Source organism: Hippocampus guttulatus, chromosome 16, assembly GCF_054856545.1.
Source record: "Hippocampus guttulatus isolate MCC_2025c chromosome 16, RoL_Hgut_1.0, whole genome shotgun sequence".
NCBI lineage: Eukaryota > Metazoa > Chordata > Actinopteri > Syngnathiformes > Syngnathidae > Hippocampus > Hippocampus guttulatus.
The window spans coordinates 4,930,891-4,942,032 of NC_141276.1; the positions used below are offsets into that span (position 1 = coordinate 4,930,891).

General features: G+C 44.9%; 2 protein-coding genes and 1 long non-coding RNA gene across 7 annotated transcripts; 2 read left to right on the top strand and 1 right to left on the bottom strand.

Annotated features, from left to right (window-relative positions):
* The first annotated feature begins 22 nt into the window (after positions 1 to 22).
* Positions 23 to 6,275, top strand: prr14 (proline rich 14). 5 transcript variants are annotated; one of them, XM_086133671.1, is made up of 10 exons: positions 23 to 121; positions 1,240 to 1,423; positions 1,767 to 1,905; positions 1,982 to 2,047; positions 2,298 to 2,338; positions 2,431 to 4,137; positions 4,877 to 5,009; positions 5,083 to 5,192; positions 5,260 to 5,328; positions 5,522 to 6,275. In XM_086133671.1, exons 2-10 carry the CDS (start codon positions 1,266 to 1,268, stop codon positions 5,826 to 5,828), a joined length of 2,730 nt encoding a protein of 909 aa, XP_085989797.1. In that variant the 5' UTR covers positions 23 to 121; positions 1,240 to 1,265; the 3' UTR covers positions 5,829 to 6,275. The 5 variants fall into 5 exon arrangements, with proteins under 5 accessions (XP_085989797.1, XP_085989800.1, XP_085989802.1 ...); XM_086133674.1 differs by lacking the exon at positions 5,522 to 6,275 and having other exon boundaries at positions 5,260 to 5,332; XM_086133673.1 differs by lacking the exon at positions 1,240 to 1,423 and having other exon boundaries at positions 31 to 121.
* LOC147192654 (transmembrane protein 265-like) lies at positions 6,089 to 8,524 on the bottom strand. The gene is made up of 3 exons (XM_086133677.1): positions 8,296 to 8,524; positions 7,137 to 7,366; positions 6,089 to 6,458 (listed from the first exon to the last, which is right to left on the bottom strand). The coding sequence occupies exons 2-3, from the start codon at positions 7,362 to 7,364 to the stop codon at positions 6,306 to 6,308; spliced, it is 381 nt and encodes a 126-aa protein (XP_085989803.1). The 5' UTR covers positions 7,365 to 7,366; positions 8,296 to 8,524; the 3' UTR covers positions 6,089 to 6,305.
* A 909-nt stretch (positions 8,525 to 9,433) lies between these two features.
* Positions 9,434 to 10,967, top strand: LOC147192655 (uncharacterized). The gene is made up of 2 exons (XR_015103243.1): positions 9,434 to 9,647; positions 10,161 to 10,967. It is a non-coding gene; the product is annotated as an uncharacterized LOC147192655 (long non-coding RNA).
* The last annotated feature ends 175 nt before the right edge of the window (positions 10,968 to 11,142 follow it).

Consider the following 11,142-nt stretch of genomic DNA (forward strand, 5'->3'; position numbering starts at 1 on the left):
GTTTGGGTTTGGAAAAAAAAAACCCGCACCAGTCTGCAGGAGCTGTCGGCCGCTGTCCGGCGTATCTCGTTTACGTTGAGGACGTAAACGTTGTCCGCCGTGGTCAAATTTGACATTTCTGGTAAGATTTTTTTTATTTTTAAAATTATGTCTTCTTCTCACCGTGCGCGAACCAAAGAAGGGGCGACGCTTCCTTGCATGGGGTAAACAGATGCACCCCGACCCATCCCGGATACGGCTATATTCTGGCGCAAAGACTGCGACAATGTAACCCAGCGGAGCAGGAGATTTACTGCCAAAAAACAGAAACACTCTACTCGTGTTGAAGCGTCTCTGAAAACGCCCGTCCGCGCTAGACGCAGGACGAAGACTCGCTCGCTCGCTCGCGTCAAAGTTACTCCTTGACGCGGGTCCATTCCAGCAAATAGACGACACTCTCTTCCCTCCGCTGCGTGACAGATCTTCCTTTTCAAAATACTACATTCAAACAAAATGCCTTACAGTCCAATTTGTTTCCCAACAATGTGTTAATACCGCCGTGATTGTCTTACGTGTGACAAAACCTCCGCGTTTCATGTTTTTCAATTTCCATTTGGTTGGTCCAGTGAGTGTCCTAGAAATAAGTGACGTCACGCTGAAACGATAACTAGAAAATATTTGTTTTTTTTTAAATCCGTAGAAATTTCGAATGGGCTTGTTAACTGTTGTAAGTCCCAAACCCCAATTTGGGAAGGATTTATTGCAAAATGGTCCTACCTTAGAACAATTAACTTTGGCTTCAAAACAAGACATTTTTACCATCATGATCCAATACCGTGACTACTCGCTTCAAACAGGACATAAAAATAACCACCCAAGAACCAGCACTTGAATTATAATAATCCTAAATAGCATTTACCAGTATTAATCACATCAATATGAATCGAAATGTATCAAGTACACTGAAGCACAAGTTTGGGCAACTGAATTCCATTACTTCACGACAGGCTTTGATCAGAAAGTCATAAGGCATCCATCCAAGTGGTAGGAGTTTTCCTCCTGTAAACAGAATGTCAAATACTCCTGATTTGACATGGCAGAGCGACTGAGAAAATAGGCTAAAGTCTCCCAAGTTTTCAAAAAACACATGAAACACAGTGAGACATTTGCTCGTGCTGTGTAAGAAATTAAAGTGAAGCTTGTTAAAAATCAAGAAGTGGCCCTGCAGTGATGGTGACGTGTTATTGTTGTTGTTTGTAGAGGATCAAGAGAGAGAGAGACTGGCCATGTTGACACTCCCCTCCAACTCGCTCGCCCACCTTGTTTTCCCCATGGATGGTGATGCAATTTCCCCCGACCCCTTTTGTAGTGCATCCCCCCACAATGAGCCTTCACCACCACCACCACCTCCTCCTCTCCTCCCCCTTCCTTCCATCACTCCCAGGTATAGTCACCACTCACAGCTACCCACCCCCAGTTTTTTCTACATGGTCAAATGAATTTATATACACCGGTACCTTGACTTAGAAGTGCCTCAGTTTATGAGTTTCTAAAGATATGAGCCGTTATGGAAGGAAATGAACTTGTAGCACCATGGAGTACAAAGAAGTTTTATAAATGGAAATTAGGCTCTTAGAGTTACAGTGTAACCTCGGCTTTACATGTTTGAATCTGAACACTTTTTATTTTTACCGAGCACTTTTTCTTTGCTTTCCGCCTGCACTTTGACAACACGCCATCATTTCAAGTGTGCCACGTTTTCTTTACCTCCGAATCCCTCCGGGCAGAGCGAGCGATGGAACGTCAGACCGCAGGAGGAGCGGCCGCATACAAGCAATCAAAACTCAAGACGCTCGCGTGGAAGAGATTGTGGAGACGCCGTCCACGTGCAATCCGTCCTCGTTCAAAAGACACGCCAACGATATGGTGCCGGATTATACACTTTATGTGTGTGCATTATCTGATGATATCATTTATTAATCTCGCTGTGTTTGTTTTTTAGGTGCAACTGTCTCAGTCCAAGCAGCCAAGAGTTGAAAGCACATTTGAAGAAGAGAAGCAGCAGCAGGTCAGTCTGAGCTGGGTTTTTTTTCCTCTTGACCTAAAAAAAAAAAGTCTCAAGCCGCTTTTAATCGCCGCAAAAATGTATTTGCCTAAATTTTCCAATCGTAAAATCAATGAAAAAATATTTGTGCATGTCATTTTATAAACATTTGTCTGCAATTAAGGTTTTTTCTAAAGTAGTTATTTTCATCCTTGAAAAATGACTGGTCGTCTTCTCGCCGCTGCATCTTCAATTAACTGTATTTATATCGTAGGATGGCTGTGATTTTAACACCGCAGCCGAGTTCCAAAATACGTAAGTGTGATCAGCCGGTGGCCATCTTCTCTGCTCGTGTCCCCCCTCCTCCCTGCGTCTCACGTCTCGCCTTTTCTGTCCTTTTATTCAAGTGAAAAGGACTTTGCAGAGGACCAAGACGAGGGTCTGCTGGAGAGTTTGGATCGGACGACAGCATGCCAGGCGCTGAGCCGTGCCGCGGATGTGAGCGGCTCCGCCCCCGCTGGGTGGCTGATGGGCCCCCTGTTCCAGTCCTTGAAGTCCAAGATGGCCAGCTTCACGGAAATAGTGATGAGTCCCGTGAAGCTCTTTCAGGATAAAAACCTTTCGACTCCTGAAGTTCAACCGGACAAGACCGGCGAGGCTTCGGAAGCTCACCGCGAACCACCGGAAACTGGCACACGGGAAGCAAAGGAGAGCTCGTTCACGTTGCTGCTACAACCTGGAAGTGACTCTTGCCATTCTCGGAGACCGTTTAGCACGTCGCCTGACGAAATACAAGTGCCTTTTCCAGCAAACCAGGAGCTCCCACTCGTACAGGAACCCACCGTAAAGACAGCCGACACAATTGAGAAGGCCAAAGTGTCAACGCGGCCGAAAACCCGCCCAAGAAACCTCAATGCGGAAAAAGGTCCGCCTTTGTATTCCCGGCACGTCCAGCTGGAGCATCTTCACTACGTCTCTCACGATGTCAGCCGTCATGAAACGAACCACGTGGACGGCACTCGCCATGAAAGGAACTCGGGTTTCGTGCGCTCCAAAAGGACGCTCAGCACTAAAGTCCGAACGGAGAGGAAAAGACTGAAGTCGGAAGCTAAAAATGGACCCGAACCCCCGCCACTCAACCAGAAAGTACCATCCGAACTTTCAGACGGCCACGAAGCGCTCAAACGTGCCGCCAAGTGCCGCAATGTCAAGCGGAAATTGCTCAGAGACGAGCACGATGACGCCAGCAGGAAGACGGTAAAGTGCAAGTCGGTGGAGCCGACGCAGCCGCCCTCTTCTGTCCACCCGCCGGCGCCCGCCGAGCTGGCAGCTCGAAGCGAAGGTGCCCCTAACGTGGGACGGGGCAGGCCCATTAAGAGACCCGCAAAGGCTCCCCGAGGTGAGCTACAAGCGCAAACCGAAAAGCCTCAAGCTCAAATGTCCACAGAACCGTTTTACTTTGAAATGACTCCTTTTGAAGGGAAGCCATTAGAATGTAGCAACCCAAATCGAGGCGGCGATCAGGATGCCACTGCCTCCAAGTTACGCAACGTAAAAGTTAACGGGAAGCAGCCCCGAGGGGATCCCCGGTTCAGAAAGTCTCGCTTCAGTCGAACCCACGCGCACAACGCGACGCCCTCGGCCGCCGCCAAGGACCTCCCGACGCCTACCAACCAAAGCGGGTCGGCCGGCCACCTGTTGCGCAGATACTCGTGCCCGGATATCCCCTCGCTCTTTGCCTCGCTTCCTCCCCAGCCGCCGCTCACTTTGGTCCCGGCGCACGACCCGGCGGGCTCGCAACGCGCCCGCCGCCACACGGTGAGCTGCGGGGAGGTGGAGCGAGAGATCGCTCCGCTGTGCTTGCGCAAGGAGGTGTACCCGTCCAGGCGCTCCTTCCCCTGCGACGGGCAGAATCTGCCGCCCGCCCTCCTGCCCAGCTCTTCGCTGTCGGCGCTGGCATCCCGCTTCCTGTCCAGCCCCCTGGCCTTCCTGTCGGGGGGAGGCCAAGGCAAAGCGGTGACCGCCGGCATCACAGCATCAAGCCAAGCTGCCTCCGTGTCTGCTTCTTCGCCGAAAACGGACTCCTTACTTGGCGCCCTCGAGGCCTGCGCCAGGTAAACTTCTTCTCCTATTTCTTCCCATATCCCACCCATTAAGGTAACTGTTCAAAAGGAAATTGAAATAATTACATTTATTAAATGTTCCTGATTGTAAAGTGTCCTTGGGTGTCTTGAAAGGCGCTTATAAATAAAATGTATTATCATTATTATTATTATTATTATTAATTTGATCAATTGTATGACCATTGCCCAAACCTTTTTTTTTTGGGCAATTTAAGAAAACATTTTTAAGTTACAAAGGGAGGTGTTAATTGACATTATAAAGTATCATTTTTAAATGAAATACAATACTTCCATGAAACATAAATGTTGATGACTATCAGTGATCAAATATTATGCATGAGTTATTGCATAATGTTACAAATCATTAAAATCCAAATTTGCCTCACAAGAGTGTAGTAGTAATGTATAAACTTTTTGAAATAAAAATAATGAATGATTAGATCAAACAATTATGCGTAAGAATGGATTTTAAAAAAAGTTGATCAATCAATAAAATTATAGAAGTAAAACTTGATGAATAAAGTGTATTTGATGCAAAGTGTTTCTATTAAATAATATCTTAATATCGTTCATTTCTTTTGTCAAATACAAAGAAACTTTGAAATAGTATATACAATTAATTAATAACTTGGAAAGGGAAATAAGATCATTCATTCAATTCATTTAAAAACAATCAAATCTGTGATATGAATTCTGTTTGTACAATTCTATGATAATCACTATTCAACAGCGTCAATGCGTTGGCCGGCGGAAGTGACAACAGGACCCCCGGCAAGGCGGAGGGGGACGAGGACACCGACAAGTTGGATGAAGCCACGGTGGCACAGAGAGAAGAAAAATCTCTGTCCGACTCTGAGCTCAAGGTAGGCGCGTCCGTAATCTTGATTCCGGGCGTCGCGGCGCAGCGAATAAATACACGTGCCGTCGTCCTCACAGGAAGCACCGAAACAGGAGAATCCTGGCAAGGTGTCGTCCATCCGCATCCGCAGGGCGCTGCCCAAACCTCAGAACAACCTCACGCCCATGGGCCTCCCCAAAGCTATCAGGTGGGTACACAATGCAGTGTGGGACGATGAGATGTGGGATGTGATGACTTTTGTGTTTTTTGGACAGGTTGAAGAAAAAGCAGTTCAGCTTGGAGGAAATTTACACCAATAAAAACTTTAGCAAACCCCCTGAAAGGTGAGCTCACACTCCGTATTTTGGAACAGATTTTAGCTAGCATCATGGAAGTTCACGTTTGATTTCCTTTTGCGGGCCACATAAAATGAGGTGGCGGGCCAGATCTGGCCCCCGGGCCTTGCGTTTGACACCTGTGGTATAAAGTATCAACGACAGCTTGGTTTAACAGCCGACGGGCTCTTTTGTGCTTCAGCCGACTAGAGACCGTCTTCGAGGTGCCGCTCAGCCGCCGCGACGGCTCAGAGTCCCGCTTCGGCCAGCGCCGCCTCAAGCGCTTCGTGGAGTTCCACGAGGTGGGCGAGGCCCGGAAGCCCAAGAAGGTAGCGGCGGGCGGCAGCAAGGCGGGCGCAGCGTCATCCCGCACAAGACGGGGGTGCTTCGCCAGGGACGACGCCGGCCCGTCCCTCCTGCCGCCGCCCGACGCCGACTCGCTTCTGTGCGCCAAGCTGAAGCAGCTCGACTTGTGGCTGATCGGCGACCAGTTGGATGCCGCGTCTTGACTTTGTCGGGTTCCCCGAACGCGACGCCGTAGCGCTCAAGTTGCTATGGTTACAAGAGGACGACAGTTATGGCAGCTCTTATTTATTACGGTGCAACTTTAGTCTCGTGTTGCTGTTGTTCGTTTGTACGTGCGTTGTTTTTGTTGCCCAGTTGAACGAGGCAGCCTTAAACCCATCCTTGCTGTTTCTTTTGTATACAATCGTCCAAGTTTTTTTTTTTCAGAGCATTTATTACAATAATAGTACAAAACGCACAACAGGTATCAAAATAAGAACACAATAACTTGTTTTGTTAATAGTGGCGGCTAATTTATTAACTTTTTCTACAAGTTGGGTATTGAATATGAACACGTCGAGGATTTGTCATGTATAAATGTTGTGTACTTGGTTTTATACGCGTAGATTTACAAGTGTCTTTGCAATGGGAAATAAATAAATATCATCATCTGTAGGAGTCGCGCGTTTGTTGCCGCCGACTCAGTCTTGCAGTGTGACCACGTACGAGAAGAGCGCCATGAGCATTGGCGCCAGGGCCAGCAAGGCGAGCCACATGACAATCGAGAGAATGGCCAGCTTTTTGGCGCGGCGCGAAAACCTGATGGATGCCGTCGGGTCCGTCTCGGTCTCGGCCTGTCGGGGAGGGAAAAAAAAAGACCCGTCGGTCAAGAGATGACTACCCTTCCCCCCACCTTTTGCATTACAGTAAGTACACTGAAAAAAAAACATATTTGAAGAAATGATCATAAAAATAAAAAATGAGCCACAAAATATAGTCATTTGTTTTTATGATTATCAAATATTTTTACTCATCAATTACACTAATACGGAAATATTTTTACACCAGTCTTCAACTTTTTTTTTTCCTGTTAGATTTAAAAAATAAGACTGGTCACCAGTTATTTTTAATCAAAGATATCAGTATTTTCTTATGCTGATTGAAAAAAAAAAATATTTTTTCTTCTTCGAGTTTTTCAAATATGTTTATATTTTTAAGTTTGACCTATCAAAGCTTGTGGATTTTTATCAAGCATCATTTATAGAATGACACGGGCCACCTCAGAGTCTTCGTTTCCCTTGGAGGCCCTTGTATTATTACATACAATTAATGCTAACTAGTCTTTAAAATCACAACTACTGATCAACTCTTCAATTAATTTTAAAAGTGTGCTTGGGAACACAAAATGTTTACCCTCGCGGGCCACATGAAACAGTGCGCTGGGCCATATCTAGCCCCCGGGCCTTGGGTTTGACACCACGTCGGACTCATTCATTTATTTTCCAATATTCTCCTCGTGTGGGTATATGTACCTTGACCGAGTTGATGAGCGCTTTGATTCCGATGCAGGAAATGCCGCAGATGATGCTGCAGACGGCCAGCCGCCGGTGATGCTTGTCATTGCTGCACGCCGCCGCGCCGATGCCGCTCTTCTTCGCCGCCGTGGTCATGAGGCCCTCCTGCGGGTCCACTGAGCCCGGCACCATTTTGAGTGGCATCTCCTCATCCATTTTGATGCAGGTGTGAGCTGAGTGGGACATGTCTGCAACCACAAGGTGAAAGACGAACACTAGTTTTATGGCTTTTTAACTTTTGTTCCTGACTGATAAGCTTTGTGTGCCAAGATAAAAGACACGGTAAGGTAAGTGAAAACGCCTGTCACTATCAAAGAAAAAAAAAATAGGCCTCCCAGCGCACTTTGGTCTGCTGCCTTGTGAATGCTACCGACGAGTCTAAGCACGTTCTTGGAGGCACATGATAACTTCTGTTTTGTGGGTTATTTCAAAACCCAATCCAGAAGCAGTGTGGCGCAATAGGCCTGACTGTTTTTTAATTTTTTATTTTTATTTTAAATAAGACAAAAAATAGCAACAAAAAAGCCTGACAAACCAGTTGAATTCCCTTTAATGTCTCAATTGGGCCAAATCTGTGTTGATCCATCTGTCCAACTGTGTTTCTCTGGCTGCTTACCTGTCTGCCTGCTTATTTATCATCAGGTGCCGTTTTCAGGGACAGTTCGAAATTTGGGCCTTCTTTGTACAGTAGAATTCAACATGTTCTTGCATATTTTTCTCTGTATATATCTATTATCTATTGATCCATATATTTCTCTATTTATCTGATGTAGACTTGAGGAAGAGCCTCAAGTTCCAAAATATGCCTCTGTCTGTCCATCTCCATTTATTTTATCTCTGACATCTGCCTCAATCCCAGATTGAGAAAAAAAAACCACACACACAAGTACACAAAGCAAAAATCCAGACCAACCAGTTACGATGCCTTTGAAATCTTGCCTTTGTGTTGCAGAAAATGACAACAAAGTCAAAACTGAGAGGGGTTGTGGGTGCCAATGAAGTTTAGGTACATTTAGTAGCACACGGGGCCTGTTAGTCATTTGTCCTACACATTCTCTTTCTTCTCCAAAATGACAAACGGACATATAAATAGGTTCAGTAAATAGCTCGTTCTTACTTGAAAGCAGTTGGGGTTGTGTCCTCCTCCGTCTCGCCGTTGTCAGCGTTTGTCAGTGTGATTCCGGTTAAAGGCCTCCATTGCTTGTCATGTTGAGTAGGAGTCAAATGCTGGATTGAAGTTGTCAAGCAAAGTGTACTGGGATGGTCTGAAACTGCCACTCCCCATTTACTGTTAAGGATCTCTCGCTCTCGCTCTCTCTCTGACACATACACACACGATGTAAGACTTGTCTATGGGCTTCCTCTTGGGCCACTGAGGTTGAAGGAACTGCAACCAAGGTGTGTCACGGTGGCAAATAACAGCTTGGGGTGAATCACATTCCAGTCGACCTCGTTTTTGAGTAAACACGCACTTCTGTCCGTCATTGCAGTGGCGCCTTGAGATACGCGTGCCTTGACTTTTAATTTTTTCATATAAAAATGAGTATTTATTCCCGTAAAAAAAAAAAAAAGTTCAGTTGTAAAATGAAGTTGTATACAGGAGTTCAGAGTTGTATGATTTTGGAGAAAAATCATTTATTTCTGAGGGAAAAAAACCCATATTTTCAAGAAAGAGGGTATGTATTGTTCTGAAAAAGTCATACTTTAATAAAAAAAAACTGGAAGAAAAAGTCACAATCTCAATTGCAATAACATCTCAATTAAATTATGGGTGAGGGGGGAAACTCTTCCTGTACATAATGATGGGCTGACCACAAAATTAGAAATTTGTATTTGTGTCTTGTCATTGTGTCTTTTTCTTTTGAGTGTGGTGCTAATACTCCTTTGTGAAACTGTGCAAAAAAGAATTAATGCAAAAAAATGGTGAGATGATCTGGATTTGAGCTAAAATGGTCTTTGTGAGATCGGTTCACAATTTGTTTTCACGTATAAAAGTTGGAATACGCCGTACGTAATTTGAAATAATAAAAAACGTATAAAATACGGGGAAAACGTACAAGTTGACAGGTATGCTTTTGTGTTTTTGCACGCTTGGATAATACTGTAAATTAGATTCAGATTGCTTCCCAGACGCATTTGTGGTTTCCCGGACAGTAGGGGGCGATATAAACTAAAGACATCCAATTCACCAAGAAGAAGAAGAAGTATAAGCTTTTTTTTTTCTTTAAACAATCTTTATCGAACAAGTCTCAATACATTTCTCAGTAAACAGAAAACGAAACGAATACGTCATTAATACGTGCACATATTACAAACATTTAAACAAAAAGAAGCCAGGGGATTTTAAAAAAGAAATTTCAAATAAGGAGCGGATAGCCAGAGTTTTAACAGCTTAAGTACAAGGACAAGAACGGTACCACATCCGGTTCAATGAGCAAGTTTTTCCGCTGTCCACAACCCCTGTTCTCAGTGAGTAATTTTAACATTTTAAACTGACTTCGCAGTTTATCTCTGAGTGTACAGATGTAGACATTTGGGGAGCGTTGTTAAGACAGGTTGCTCCTCTAATTTTGTTGTTGTTACTAAATAACTGGAAGTTATCGTAAAAAACAACGTCAGCAAAGGGGGCTGTGAGCGAGCACGCCGCCGACAAGTAGACCTCAGCTGTCAATCAAAAAGCATCGAGAACAACGTTTGACTTGAATACTATTCTGTATGTTTTCCACACCAAAGCTGCTATCAGCAGTGGAAGTATGATGGCTTCACATCGGGGGGGGGGGGGGGGGGGGGCAGATTTGTTTCAAAACTATTCACACAAATGCACCCGTGACTTTGTTCACTTGTTTTTCGAAAGGAGGTTGCTCATTGTACTTTAGGTGTGGGGAGAGAGCCGCGAGTGGGTCGCTTAAACAGATGCATTGCAACAACTTTTTTATGGACTACAGTGTGTGACTTTCCACTTTTGTTTTTCTGTTTGACCAGATTAGTCAGATTACTGGGCCGAAGGCGCAGCCGCCAGACTCTGAGGACATGCGGAAGGGACGCCAAACTGCATTTGGACACGTGTGAGTACTGAGCTGTGTGGTGTGCTTGAAGAGCTTATGTCTGATGTCACGTTGCACCACAAGGTGGAGGTGAGTGCGCCCGCCTGTCTGTCTCTCTCTCAACTTAAACTTCTGCTTCGTGTACTGCACAACAGTGTCAATTCCACATAGACCACCCAAGCAATTCTGGAATATGTTTTTAAACCTTGAAGTGGACCAAGTTAGTTTAAAAATGTGTCTATGTATGCATATATATATATATATATATATATATATATACACATTTTTTTTTAATCCTGGACTTAAATTATCCTCAGAAGAGAATAGTTCGAGCGTGTTTTTTTTTTTCCCCTCTCCCTACCCAGCGTTTTCCTTTCTGAATTCTGATTGTAATTTCCCCATTGCGGGACAAATAAAGGATATCTTATACATACATATGACTAACTTGGCCCACTTCAATGTCCTTTAAAAACTTGACCAGAAGCGTGTGATCATGTTATTGTAGAGTACGTGGCAGTTAGTTTTTGTCTCAGTGAGAGAAGTCGGACGTGCTCATGTCCCCCTTGGTGTGTCATGAGATGTTCGTGACATCTCGCATGAGCTGGTCAAGTACATGCTCCCATCTCAGGCCTGTCGTCAGTGTTTGTGTGCGCGCAACTTCAACTGGCCCACACAAAGATTGACTGGTCAAATGCATTTACATTGTCATGTTCGCTTTTCTGTCCAATAAATTGTTCAACTTGAATTCGAGTCTTTGCCTTTCATGACCAAATCCATCCTCAACTCATTTGAAGCCTTTTCAAGACTGAAGTCTTTGCTCAGACTTGCGCTTCAGTCACATCAGACAGTCTTTTCACAGTTCCCGTTGGTCTCCACATGACTCGAAACTCCAGGAATCGAGCTTTTGGGTCATGTGAAAC